Raw genomic sequence first — 15,739 nt, 5'->3', positions numbered from 1 at the left:
GAAATATAAGGGTCATCGATTATAATACTTACAATGTTGAGTTCATTGTCTACACTGTACTCGTTGGGTTCTTCAAGAGGGTACAGCGGCGCGTGGTGATTGACAGCGGGCTCGAACGCTGAGTGGTAGTCGTAGGTCAACAAGTTCATCCAGTCCAGATATCTGAAACAGAAAAAGTCTATATCAGCTAAGTTCAAGTTAAAGAAACGACGCTTAATGTCTTCTGTGACGCCCTCATAAGGAATGTGGTGTAAAATATAATATATATAATACCCACAACGTTGTTTATTGTTTCAATTTAAATAAGTTAAGTTATATCTCTTTCAGACGCTATCTTACTTTAATAAATATACTCAAGCGAGCAGTTTGTAAGTTTTGTTTTTTACAAAAATCAATAAAAGCTATGTAAAAATGCATAATGCGAAGTATAAGTATAAGTATTAATAATTATAACAAACTAGTGGAGTAATTCCACAAAAAATAATTGAATATCAATTCAATAAAAATTTAATTAATACAGTGAATAGCGACATCTCTCGCCAGGACTGGTAGCTACCAGCTACCAGTCCTGGCGAGTCCTGGCTTTACAGCTGTAAAGGTACTAACTGGGTGATAAATCTTAGTTGGTATAGCGTCTGACACGGTAGGCAAGAAGACGTCGGTTCGAATCCGACCGACATTGCTTCTATAGTAATAAAGAATACTTAGAATTTACAAATTCATTACATTAATTAGAAACTATAGAGACTAAAGAAACATTGAATTCCATTAATATTTGCACATCTGCTTGCAGGTTGAATACAATGTACCTAATTTTACTTAAGACCTTTGTAATTACTGTATTTTGGCAAATAAACGTATTCTATTCTATTCGAATCCGACCGGATCGAAGGAATTTCTTCTGAGTGTTTTTTCTGAGTGTTCGATCTTTGTATTAATAATTATAACAAACCTATTCTTTTTCAAATTTCTTATCAAGGGTATTAATTGGTACGCATTACTTTAAGAATCGTTAAAAGCCAGCGTGTGAACATGAAGGGAATGTGATGTGAAATCAGTCTGCAAAAACTTTGAGAAAGTAAGGCGACGATTTGCGGCAGAAATTCGATTTTCTTACATTTTATTAGGTACGCGATTGTCACGTCACAAATAAGCTTTTTGGACTTTGACTTACAATTATATGGACGTCGGGTCCGCGCTAAAAAGTGTCGGAACTTATACAGCGTTAAAATCGTATACAGAGTGTCATTCACGCTTTAGTCTTCGTTTGTTCGACTGACAGCGAAGCAAGAAAAATTAGACAGTACTGCGATGACATTACAATTTAAATTCAACGTTTTAGCTTTTTCATATTCCTTTACATGTCACTACGTTTAAATAGGTTGACTTGGGACATTTTTTTCGTGGTTTTTGTATTAGACCCGTCGTCCATTTATTTGTAAGTCAATGTTTTTAGACGTTTTTTTCGTGTTATGCTATTGGACTTGTACGTTAAGATTTTTTATTGTTATTCTCCAATTCCTCTACCAATGCAATTTTTCAGCTTATGAAGCGTGTTGGAGCGTGGTTTTCTCGCCTCATCCATTGTCTAAGATCGATTTAGGTATGCTCGATAGGATAAATCGGGACTTAACCCCAAGAATAATAAAAATTAAGTGACGGGACGAACAAGTCGTGCACCTGATGATAAGCGACACGAATGTTTAGGTTCCACACGTGTACTTCATAGCATTTAAGTTTATTTGAAAAGAGCAACTCCAAGAGTTTCTTTCTCGTTCTTCTCAAGGAGGCCAGCGTAGTAGAGCAGTAGCTTAAAAAATTACGTTTTCTAGTGTAAAAATTTTACCTATGGAACATTGACTTAATGGACGACGGGTCTAATACAAAAATCACGAAAAAAATGTCCCAAGTCAACCTATTAAACGTAGTGACATGTAAAGGAATATGAAAAAGCTAAAACGTTGAATTTAAATTGAAAAACATCGCGGTACTGTCTAATTTTGCTTGCTTCGCTGTCAGTCGAACAAACGAAGACTAAAGCGTGAATGACGCTCTGTATACGATTTTAACGCCCTATAAGTTCGGACACTTTTTAGCGCGGACCCGACGTCCATATAATTGTAAGTCAATTCTATGGAATAAATGATTATTTGACTTAATCCGCACCTCTCAGAGCTTTAAATCACGAAGATCTGAGGGGCACTGCACTGCGCCTGACGCCCTGAGACATTAGTTGTCCCATATACCTGTAATTTCACCAGCACACGTACCCTTCAAAACCGGAATACAGTAATGCTGACATTACTGCTTGGCGGCAGAAACAGGTAAGGTGGCAGTACTTCCCTGGACGAACTGCTACTTTATATAATTTGTATATAACATAATCACAAAATCTATTAATTTAACAACATGAACATGCTCTAGTAATTACAAAGACAAGATACATTCTTCGCTGTATTAATATGTAAATTTTAATGCTCCAAAATTGTCGTTTTGCGTAACTATGAAAACACGATGATTCAACTTATTAACATAAAATTATTACGCAATGGTAAAGGAATTTGAATCCGCGTGATATCGAAAGTGGTCGAAGTTAGACCGGTTACACACAGCGACTCTTCACAGCGACACAAACGCTATGCAGTAGCGTTACAGTCGATAATCTATCTTTACACACACGCGTGTTATGTAAGTTCTTAGTAAATCTGGGCTGCATCAACGCCTCCACACCATGGAGTAAAGACATGAGGTTGCATTTCCTGTCCGATAACGCGCTCTGCGCCGGAGCATTGATGCATTCTGACAATTAGTATTAAGATAGATTTAAGACAGTAATAACATGTATTGAAATCGTGATTTAAAATAAACTTTTGATTTATTAAAATAGGACATTTTTTTTATGAAAGCCCTCCGAAAGAGCTTAACTCGCGCGATTTTAAGCGCGTGATTGCCACATTTGGGATTTAGTGTCGGAACACAAAAGTGCGAATCTAGGTAGCGACATGGGTCCTAAAAAGAGTGTTGCACTGCTGTTACTGATAAGAAAGTATAGGAAAAAAACACAAGGAAGATTAACATCGCAGGAATGCGCGATGCGGAGCAATTCGCAAATTCTTGCGATGCGTCAAGCGAGCTCGTAGATTCGTTTAGATAGTTTTGTGTGACGACACTTATAGGCGATTGCATCGTTACACTTGGGATTTATAGGCGTTTGCATCGATGCAATCGCCTATAGACCAAAACTGCAGCGATACAATCGCGCGTTTCATGAACGCGCGTTTGCATCGCTGCTAAAACTCGCCGTGGGTAATCACTCTTAGTGGTTCAAGTTATACGACAGGTTTAAACTGTGTGGCTCCAAAACTTCCGCGAGATCTTTAGATGGCATTTTTTTTGTTACATACATAGATAAACACTGTATACACTAGTATGACACAAATACAGATTGAATACAACTGGAATAACCTTTTTATATAAAAACAGCCGACCTTAAAAGTCCGTGGAATTACATCTATTTGCAAATTTTTACTGTAATCGGTTACCGGAAAGTTTGTAAAACCGGATTCGTCCCCTAGGTTGTCACACTTGGAAATGGAATACTTTCTTCAAATGGGACCATAACTGAGGTATCCTCTTTGGAACAAAAAATAATCGCGTAATATACTCACAAAGAATACAGTCCAATTGAGAACCTCCTATCTTTTAAAATCGGTTAATAATTCATTAGTAAATCTGTAAATGGGCCTTGAATTTACAGACGGAAAACGCACAGCTATTTGTCTTTTTAATATGACATAAACTAGATTTACATAAATATTTTTGCCTTTGGGTTTTATTATTATTTATGATTTTTTGTTTTAATATTCATCACTACAACAATCTAATGAATAATATATCGCACTGCTATTAGAATAGTGTTGTAACACAAAATATGTGAAATTCAAGATTATACCATTACTGAACGTAAAATTTGAATCTCTACACGTCAATAAAACCGTCGTTAGAATATTGTGAAAAATCATTTAAAGATACCTACTTAGATTAACTACAAAATTAGATTAACTTTTTGTGAGCTAATTCTGGACAAAACAATCCCTTAGTCAAATATATGGAATTATATTTACCCTTTTATTTTTAAATAATTATATTCGGCAATTAAGAAATTGTTAAGATGTCTGCAATAAACTTTAAACTTTACATAAATTTTAGTATTCTTTCACGAGAAGCGACTAATAATTAATAATTCATTTTCATCAATTCTGAAAAAATACACTTTTTGTGTTAATACACTATTAATACAATAACTTTATTTCGGCAGTTTCATTAGTTTTGATAACTAAAAAAGGTTAATAGTAGATGAAGTCGGTGCCGAGCAAAATAGAATACTTTTGTTCATACACACATAGACACAGAGAACCTTCTTTTACTATGTCGATTAAGAGCCTGTACAACCTTCAACGGCTTTGGTTGATTGATGGTCATATTCAGTGAAATTGTTGAACCAATCACTTTGGAAAAAAATATATAGTAAAATAGAGGATACGCACTGATTACTATACGATGTGAAAACGCTATTCCAAAAAATTTTCACGATAGAAAAAAAAAACACAAATTTATCTCGAAATTTTACAAGAAGATTTCTGCATTCAATAGGTACTTTACATAATAATGTACCAATGATTTTTTTATGTCAAGTAACATGAAAAAATATAGACATTTAAAAGATAGACATTTTTCAAATGGCTTTAACGTTCCTGCCGCTCGACGAAAAATTGGAAATCGAGCTGAGTTTGTGTCGACTATTAAAAAACTATATATATTGCCTACGGGCTATTAACCAAAACGCAAACAGAACAAGCTTAGAAGTGACCAATCGATCAAATCCGCCTTGTTAATGTCAGCCTGTGTATCTATTATGTACCATCGTACCTTGAACTTTATTGTAAAGACGCTTATAGGAAGTTAAACTTAATTCTACAATATATAAGTATAAAAAGCGTAAAGCGAAAAACATGCGTCGCACTACTATTACAATATTGTCGTAACTCAAAATTGTGGAATTAAGAAAACACGATTGGAAAATTTAAAAAAACAGAATGAAATTTAAATAAAAATAATCGCAATAAGATCCTTTAATTTTCAAATTGTGGTTTCTCAATTCCACAATTTTGAGTAACGACACTATTGTAATAGCTGTGCGACATATTGAGTAAATGTTAAATGTAAATTTTTTTACGGGTCAAAATCGCGTATTTTCGTTTTTTTCAAACAAACCAACGTTTTGGGCACTTTGTAGATGCCTGGTCACGGCCGAATTAGATGGTATTAATCACTCACCCACAGATACATTGCATGCAAAGTATTTGTGTATAGCTCTTTGTAATTATATATTTATATTTATATACAAATAGAGTTCCTTGCCAAAGAGTTCGTCCAAGTTAGTTTAGTCACCTTACCTATTTCTGCCGCCAAGCAGTAATGTCAGCATTACCGTGTTCCGGTTTTGAAGGGTGCTAGTGAAATTACAGGCACTTGGGACTTGTCAACTTATGTCTCAGGGTGATGGGCGCCTCAGATCTTTGCGATTTAAAGCTCTGAGTGGCCCTACAACTGTTATGGACATAACCCACCAACCTTTCCCATGGCCCTATCCAGCCTTCTTGGTTACACGGGCCGAAACAGAGTACTAATATTTCTACGTTTGAAGTCTCTAATGCAATTCTCCCCCTTCTGGGGCGTGCACGACACAATTACGCCTCGGTGTCCGCCGTAAGGTCGCAACGGTCTCGATACTTCCTCTCTAGCTTACTCCGACAATCGTGCCATTTCCGCGCGAAGTCCCGTAGGCAACTGTTATGGACAGGCTTGTAGCTTACCACAGGCGCACGACTTGTTCATCCCGTCACTTGATATAACAAAAAAAGGCCATGGCCACGGCCGAGTTAGATGGAATACCATGATTAATAAATCATTCACCAACAGACACATAGAATGTTTTTAATTTTACTAAATTTTCAGTTAACATTTGTAAGTAGCTCATTGCAATTAGGTACCTAAAAATGATTCTGTTTACGATGGATAACTAAGGGTCGTATTCCAGAACTCTACACAATGCTCAATTCAGGATTTGAGCAGACTTGAGTATGATTTCAAGCACTGGAAATACGACTTTAATGGCAAGGACTTGAGTATGATTTCTAGCGCTTTGAATCATACTCAAGTCCTGACTTGAGCATTGAGTAGAGTTCTAGAGTACGACTCTGAGATACAAGTTTTCTTAGTTTAGGAGCCAGGGAATTGCTTAATGGTTATGAAAAATTATACCTACGCAATGTACCATCAAATGTTGCTTTTGTTGTTGTTGTGAATAAATATTATTATAATTTTGAAGTTTTCATTGAATGTCAAGATGTTTGACTACCATGGTATTTAATTATTTTTGTGAAATTACCACCACTAGTTGGTTAAAATTATATAACAAAAATTTAACACTTGAAAAAATTCCTTCGATCCGGTTATATTCGAACCAACGTCTTCCAGCGAACTGTGCCAGATCCTATACCAACTAAGCCACGAAACGAACTAGCGGACCTTATGAATTTTTCCATATGCAGATCTTTGTTTTCTGCTTTTATCGATCCCTTTGCCATAGCGCCATCTGTGAGAAATCTATTTCTTCACTCAGCCAGGTACGCGTGCTTGCCTCCGTAGTCTCCGTTTTACAACTAGACGTATTCCATCGCGAACTAAAGGGTTTGGTGGCACCTTCCTCTGTTGCACAGTTGAGAAAAGGCGAATACCTTCCAGGGCACGTATTCCCTCCGTCTTACGATATGGGGGGTTACCTAACGGAAGTCCGAAATCACATTTTCCAGAAATAACGTTGGCTCGAATGTTCATCACCTCGAAAGTAATTTTGAGAGGAAAATGTTTTTTCTTTTAAACCTAACTTAACCTAACCTTATCTCTTTGCGATAAACATACAACATATCCTGAAAGAACAACAGTTTCGTTATAATTCGGTTTTCGGTGTAATGAAAATTCGAACAAACGTTATTTCAGAAATAGTACATTATGATACAAGTGTGCTAAGTTGGTCATTACACACGAGGCGTTATTACTCGCGCGAGCCGCAGGCGAGCGCGATAAGAAAGCCGAGAGTGTAATGATCAAAGCACACGTGTTTCATACGACGTTTTTCAACACATTTGCGAGGAAAATGAAACAAACTTGAGTAAAATGGAAATGAAAAATAGCTTTATTTGGCATTAATTAAAAGTTTCATATGCAGCCATGTATTTTTCTCTGGATTTCGAAGGTAATAAACTGTCACTTGCGTTTTGTGCCTCTGTGAGGATTTCGGGCGGTGTTAAATCCATCAAAATGTTTTCTTCCGTGCTTGAGCAGGACATTTTAAACACCTAGGTAATTATCTAACACACAGCGTATATAAATGTTTCGAACGTATCAATGGAAATTGGCGCGCAGAGTTATTTTTTCTGCGCCTGGCGCCGCGGCGCGGATATGCGCGCGCAGGTGCTTCGGCAATAATGAGACTTAGGTGAAATTCCTAAACAGCCAATGCGAAATAATATAAATATGTCCTTATTTCACTCAAATTCGTGTAAAATATTATCCAAAATAAGTAATTTTATTCAATTAAAGTTTTATAGGTGTATATTGTGTATGTTTTTCTATATTTATCACATCAAATAAGAAATATAAATTTATTAATAAAAATATTATTTGTAAGGTAAGACTACACAACCGTATTAAACAGAAATAAAAAAAAAACTGTGACCCTGTTTGTTTGGGATTACTGTCATTGTAATTTGAATCTTATAATATGTAGGTTAGAGCTGTTTTTTTAATAGACCAAGTTAATTTCAAAGACATAACCCGGATAATTTAAGAATGCATAGTTTTAATACATAGGCCTTGTTGTGAGATACATCTTAATCCGGTTAAGCCTATACTTATTACACACACGTTTTGTAATATAATTACAAACGCGTGTTCAATAGCTAGGTTTATGAGCCTAAAAGCGATACAATAAGAAGCCCGTTACGAGCAAATGTGTTGAAAATATAAATTCGAGTTTGTGATAGGTTACCTATATGGGGTCCTACAAAAGAGCCGTGAAGAGGCATCTTGTGGGTGTGCAGGGTGGAGGTGGTTAGAGCAGTTATTGTATTGCATTTTTCTCAGCCTGTTGGCTGGTTTGAACCACACTCATGGACCGAAATAAATTAAATGAGTACAGTGCATATCTATGTGGAGTGTATTATTATTATTAAATTATGCAATATTGATGCAAACCACCCTATTCTGAATTGGATGTAGTTAAGCAAAAAGGATCCAATCCACAAAATTATCAAAAAAATTATATTAATAATCCCTACAATCTAACTCTTAGATCATCGAAAACAGCAAGATAGACGTGGTGTAATAGTAACAAAGTTAAATATTATAAAGCATAGCCAAACAACAAACATATATAATAGTCTCCCTAGTGCACTTAAAATGGTACAAGATCACTTAGTATCTTTCAAAAAGCGTTTGAAACGTTTCTTATTGGAAAAATCATTTTATTGTATTGATGAATTTGTTGTGACATTAAATTAAAATGTATTTAACGAGGATAACGATTCATAATTTGACATTATTATAGATTATTATTATTTGACATTATTGTATTATTGTTATTATTTTGCATTTAATTTGTATTGAACCATGCCGATAATATTTAATTTGACATCGTTATTGTTATTGTATTATTATAATTATTTTGCACTAATGACTAGTTAATATATTAATTTATTTTCGTTTTGTTATTTGGATATGATGTTAGATTTTAATTGTAATTGTATTTTCTTTTTTCCAACACAAAAAATATTGTTAAGGAAATTAAATAAATAAAACAATCCAACATACAAACGTAAACAAATATCTCTGGAGTAACATGACATTATGTTTTGAAAATGAGAAAGAGTGAGAAACACTATTAAACTTCAAACTGCCATACCTCGAAAGTGACTGGATGTGGATTGGATCCTTTTTGTTTAACTATGTCCAATTATAGTTGCAAAAATTAGTCATAGGGTCGTATTCCAGAACTCTACTCAATACTCAAGTCAGGACTTGAGTACTGCAGTGAGCACTGAAAATCATACTCAAGTCCTTGCCATTAGGGTCGTATTTCCAGTGCTTGAAATCCTACTCAAGTCTGCTCAAGTCCTGACTTGAGCATTGAGTAGAGTTCTGGAATACGGCCTTTAGTATAATAAAAGTCACATCAGTCATGAAAATGAAATAAATTATGTACATGTGAAATTTTATAAAAATGTTATCAACTTATTATGTGCGTAATTTTTAAACTTCTCTTTTGGAAATGATTTGGTCTTATACACCAAGAGTGTTATATTATACTATAGCTGTCGAAGCATAGAATCCAAGAACAGATTACTAAAATCTACATTTGATCTAATCGCCATTGTGCATCAATCAATAACAACATGTTAAACCTTGATTACCGCATTAAAACATCATTTATTATGTTTGTTAATGCGGTGCGAGTATTGCAAAATATCTGTGATTCTGTTGTGGGCAGTGGGAAGCAGAATACAATAGACCAAGTATACAATAGGGAATGTCAAGCCTTAGCATCTATGCTAAACTGGTGGCTATAGTTTAAAGGGGAAAGCAGAAATACTGTATAAAATTTATCATCAAGGTCGGGAATTAAATCTTCTATAAAGAGATCGTTACGCCATTTTTTACGACATACGCCTCATTGTAACGAATTAGCGTTAACGTTTAAACTCAAATTTTATAGGTAAAAAATAACACTTGAAATTATCACATTGACTAAACTCTACTGCTCATTCGTAGGGCCGATTTCTCTGAGAAGAATGACTAAGAAACTCTAGGGGTCGCTATTTTCAAATAGACAGTAGTACATATTTATCATTTACTATATTTATTTCAATATCATACATCGAAACAGCCTGCAGAAGCTAAACGGGTCATTAGCAAAGACTTTTGTCATAATAAATGCACTAGTTTATTAAATCATTAATATAAACTGAACTTGGTCTATAGTTTATATTAATTTTTGGTTGGTTCGTTCCGTGGCTTAGTTGGTATAGCGTCTGGCACGATATGCAAGAAGACGTCGATTCGAATCCGACCGGATCGAAAGAATTTTTTCTGAGTGTTCGATCTTTGTATTAATAATTATAACAAACTAGTGGAGTAATTTCACAAAAAATAATTGAATATCAATTCAATAAAAATTTAATTAATACAGTGAATAGCGACATCTCTCGCCAGGACTGGTAGCTGTAAAGGTACTAACTGGGTGATAAATCTGTCACAGATTTCTCATAGATGGCGCTACGACTAAAAAGTCGTTGAAAGACCAAGTACAAAGACACGACGCAAGCACATAGAAAAATTCGTGAGGTCCGTTGGTTCGTTCCGTGGCTTTGTTGGTATAGCGGCTGGCACGGTATGCAAGAAGACGTCGGTTCGAATCCGACCGGATCGAAATAATTTTTCTGAGTGTTTTTTCTGAGTGTTCGATCTTTGTATTAATAATTATAACAAAGTATTGGTATAAAGTGTTTGTTTCACCGTAATTTTAAGCTTCGTAAATGGCAAATGTGGAAAATTACTTTTTCTTAATTGAAGTCTTCAACTTTAACTATTGTATCTATGGCTCCTTCGTTTTGCGCGACGATTTCGCCAACGTCAGGGTTGAAAGACTTTTATTAAGGACTCGGCGCGGTGGTGAGATAAATTTAAATCATCTTGATCGTGCTAAATCCAAACAATCCAAACACAATGCACAAAAAACAAAAGAAAATAAATTGAAATCTTATTGCAGAGCTTTGTTATACTATTTACAAGAACAGTCGGTTTATTTTTATCCTCGGATTAATATTGTATCTGTCACTACATTATACATGATACAGTTTTTTCATTAAAAAAAATACTGTTTTTCTTAACATAAATTACATTTTCATAGTAGGTAAAGTGATGCTAGTGCAAGAAATGTTTAAGCTTCTCTCTCAAAGATATTCTTTTATTACAATGCGGTACCTCCAATGCTAGTTTTGTAAACAGCCATGTTTATTTACTAATATTATGCTCCTCGAATTTTGTGAAAAGAAAATAAAGGATCAAAAAACAAAATAAAAACAGAACAGGTCCAAAAATTTAGTAGGCGTAGCGATCATTAGAGATATCGACTTGTAACTGTCTTATATAATATACAGAATGTAGTACATAATAATATAACGTATAGGTAAATATATTATTAGATATTTGTATTCGTCATAATTGAAAGTGGACAATCGTAACGAATGGGAATTGGCCACAGATACAAATAAATTTATATTGTGCTAAAGTGTCCATTTTATAATGTATAATATTAGTATATAAATAAATTAAACAATAATATAAGATAAAGTAGCATATTTATGGTTTGACGCAGAAAATAATTTAGAGTATTTTGCATATACATAATATACGATAAATGAAATATTTGGAGTTTTTAATTTGGTTAGTTATGTGAACTAAATCCTCATTACAATTATTTTAGTTTATCATAATCAAGTCATAGTTTTTAATATATTATGGCCACCCTACATACTAGTAACAATGCAGAATGTCTTAATTCACTTAATCACGAATCACGTTCCCGCTCTGTTTGTCAAATGTTTCGGCGCTTCTCCGGCCTTTGTCCCAAATCCACTTATACGATAGCCACGGTGTCGCAATGATAATCTTACAATAGATTTTGTAACACTAGGAAGAACATTGTGAATTATGAATTTTGGCTTTCTGGGTGTTGCTTAATTGAAAAGAAAGCGACATTTTGTTAGAGATTATAGGTGACTCGGATTTAGTACAACAGAACCTTGAACAATAAGGTTGCTTATCTAAAGGTATTCTACAGGATATACCACGGAGAGTGTGCGATGGAAATGCAGGATTTAGTTCCGCCTTCCCCTTTCCAACATCGGGGGACTAGACGTAAGCTGGGGTGTCACCTTTATGTTGTGTATATTCCAATAATTCCCACTATGGAGTGACATTCCCTGTCGACTAATTCTCTGACTACTATAACTTGGGCTCTTTCAACGCGAGAGTGAATAGGCATTATTTAGGTGTTCATGGGCCATCGTCGACCTCATCGTCACCTTCCATCAGGTATCAAATGCTTCCAACAATAGACAGAATGAATTTAAAAATAGTCCCATCAACCTTTGTAAACTTTCCTTACCACTAAAACTAGTTACGGTCTTTTTTGTGATACAATTACTAGGACGAACAAGTCGTGTGACGTCCTGACGATAAGCATAGCGACCCGCCAGTCCACAGCAGTTGCAGTGTCACTCAGAGCTTTAAATTATAAAGATCTGAGGGGCAATATAACTGCGTCTGTGACCCTGAAATTAAGTTGATAAGTCCCACGTGCCTGTAATTTCACCAGCACCCTAGCCCTTGAAAACCGTGTCGCTGTAGTGCTTACATTACTACTTGGCAGCAAACACGGGTAAGGTGGCCGTACTTCCCTGGACGAACCCTTTCACAAGGAACCCTTCTGCTACTTAATCAAAAAAATCATTTATTTGCTAGCAATATGGTGATCAAGATTACAAATAGTAGAATAGGTAAAAAATATGTTTCGTCAGAACGTGACGTGACGTGAACGTCACGTGATTGCATTACATTATAAGTATAATTAATTAATTAATGTAATATATCAATAATAATAATCATACGTACTTAAATTAATTTTAATTATTTATATAAAATTCCTTAATATGTATATACTTCATCTTTCAACAATTAATATAATTTTGTCTTAAATAAGTAATAGGCTAAAAACTTTTTTATATATTTCTTAATGTATGTGTACCTGTGTTTATATAAATTGATGCTATTTATTATAATTACATATTTCTTTCTTCTTATTATATTTCTTTCTTATTCTTTTTTGCACGCTGTAGCCCGCTTATAACCTCAGCTCCTACTGCCCTGGGTTGGCAGGAAGAGATCTATTAATATTTATGTTGACTTTATTTGTTGCAATAAAAAATGTATAAACGATATGCCTAGAATTACAAACAACTTATCCTTGAAAACGCTTTCGCCCGAAATATATGTAAAGGAGTCATTGTCAACGACTCTGTCGGCACGGACGAGTGCTGTTAATTGGAGATACCTTGCAATAATTGACACGCTTCTGGTACTACATTCCTAAGGGGTTTAGCATAGCGATTGACGGCGAATTTGTCTGTTAAGAACGGTATATAATTGATAGACGAGTAGCGGAATTTGCCATGGTTATTTTTGTTTTAATTGGTTATTGAATCGAAGACACAAATTGCAGCCAAAAAACTGGGTATTCTTAATAAGGTCAAGCGATGTATCACGCCGGATTTTTTTAGACAAACGCGTACCATTATGGTACGGTAATAATAATGCAGACAGCGTTCCTGCTCGATACGACATGTATTCGTCGGTTCTTGAGCCTGAGTCCCTAAGCCCGGCCGACTGTGCCATTGCCGAGGAACATCGCGATTCCCATTTAAAAATTTAGAATTGTTCTTTTAGGCCACAGCAGAGGCGAGAGCCTTAAATAGATATTCAAAATAATAATAATAATAATGTATCAGAACAACAACAAATTAGGGAATTCCCTATACTATGAGTACCAGAGCAACAGAATTCACAACGGGGCGCTTCACAGGACACCCAGACCAGAATCAATAATTTAGAAAACTTCATTTCCCAATTTGTTCCAACGGGAATCTGGCACCTCTGCATTCAACGTTCACAGAAAAAAACCGCTGGGATACCGAGGTCGTCAGCCACTTTTTTGTTTTTTTTATAACGTCAAGTGACCGGCCGAACAAGTCGTGCGCCTGATGTCCTACGATGGTCCTACCGGGAACCCGGCACCTCTTTATTCAACGCCCACAGAAAAAAACCGCTGGGATACGGAGGTCGTCAGCCACTTTTTCATTTTTTTTATAACGTCAAGTGACGGGCCGAACAAGTCGTGCGCCTGATGGTAAGCTGCATGCCTGTCTATAACAGATGCAGTGCCACTCAGAGCTTCCGCATCGAATCGCAAAGATCTGAGGGGCATTGTCATTGCGCCCGTCACCCTGAGACACAAGTTGACATGTCCCATGAACCTGTAATTTCGCCAGCACCTCTAGCCTTCAAAAACGGAAAACAGTAATGCTGACATTATTACTTGGCGGCAAAAATAGGTAAGGTTAATACTAACCCGGATGAACTCTTTCACAAGGAGCTCTACTGGTACTAAAGTTCAAAAAAAAGACGCTTCTTCGTTTAACATCAGATCTATACCTCCAATTAACATTACGTCAACTTCATTTTTGGACCTGTTCTGTTTTTATTTTGTTTTTTGTTTCGAATTTTTGTTTGTTTCTTTTTTTTTCACAAAATTCGGGGAGCATAATATTATTAAATAAATATGGCTGTTTACAAAATAACAGAAAATGGCCTAAAAAAAATTTGGCTAAATATATCTCCGAAACTACAGCACTCTACAGATAAACCCTTCGCAATCACATTTTAAACAATAACGTTATATTTAAGCAACGTATTAAAATACAAATTAATGCGAACCCTGCACACGCTGTTCTCTTATCGTTCGATCTAAGCTTCAAATTAAGCAATACGACATTGAATTAGAAATTAGGCAACTCAGTATAATCCCCACTGTAGTTAGTGTACTTGTACACGGCGATGTTTTACACGGTCGTAATTGCAGACCACTGTGGGAATTTAAAGCAAATGGTACCGAATATCGTGGGAGTTTATCAATTATTAAACTGTCTATCGTAATTACATCTAGCAAATATTTTAGTAGACAACAGTCGAAGTTGAAGATACTACGGAGAAAGCGCAAATTTAGCAGCAACAGTTTTAGAAACAGTAGAGCTCCTTGTGAAAGAGTTAAGCAAGCTAAGTAATGTCGTTTTACCTATTTCTGCCACCAAGCAGTAATGTGAGCATTGCAGCGTTCTGGTAGTGAAAGGTAGAGGGTGCTGGTGAAATTACAGGCGTATGGGACTTGTCAATTTATGTCTCAGGGTGACGGGCGCAGTGGCAGTGCCCCTCCGATGTTTTAGTTTGTTTTAGTTTTGAGTGGCACTGTAATGGTCAGCTCCAGTCGGTTTGAGTGAGCATGAGACTGGTTTGTGGGTGAGTTCTGGTTACTTAAACTATATGGCGGCGTTCGACATGGAAATATTAAAGAAAAGCTATAATTTACATGAGACTCGACTACAGAAGTAAAATCGAGTTAATTGGTACGCAGCACTAGTGTTCTGTGTTACCATACAAGAAAAATTAGCCAGAGTTGGTGTTTTCAAAAATATGGCAAACTAAAGGGTACCCATTCACGATATTGATTTTATAGAAAAATCGTTCACCAACAGGTAATATATATGTGAATGGATTAAATAATAGATTACACCAACACTTAAGAGTTTCAATTAATTTACTAAATATTTTTAAACTATAATGTCAAAGTGACATGTTGTACAAGAATGGTGAAATTACCAAGGAGAGAAGATAAATTTTGTTTTTGTTTTGGTATTTAAGAGATCTACCAAAAAAAATGTGTTACAGCACTGCAACTGTTATGGACAGGCGTGTCGCTTACATAGATATAGGAAAAAAGGGTCGC

The 15,739-nt window shown here is 35.5% G+C and overlaps 1 protein-coding gene across 1 annotated transcript in view; it reads right to left on the bottom strand.

Annotated features, from left to right (window-relative positions):
• Positions 1 to 15,739, bottom strand: part of LOC113235982 (mucin-5AC) — a 157,441-nt gene that overhangs the window by 13,957 nt on the left and 127,745 nt on the right. Inside the window, exon 5 of the mRNA XM_026471906.1 lies at positions 33 to 162. Coding sequence (XP_026327691.1) covers positions 33 to 162 — 130 coding nt within the window. The remainder of the gene's footprint in view (positions 1 to 32; positions 163 to 15,739) is intronic.

The sequence above is a fragment of the Hyposmocoma kahamanoa genome, unplaced genomic scaffold (genome assembly GCF_003589595.1).
Source record: "Hyposmocoma kahamanoa isolate Upper Pololo Valley unplaced genomic scaffold, ASM358959v1 88, whole genome shotgun sequence".
Lineage (NCBI taxonomy): Eukaryota > Metazoa > Arthropoda > Insecta > Lepidoptera > Cosmopterigidae > Hyposmocoma > Hyposmocoma kahamanoa.
Note: the sequence above shows the minus strand (reverse complement) of the source record. Positions and strands in the feature narration are given on the sequence as shown.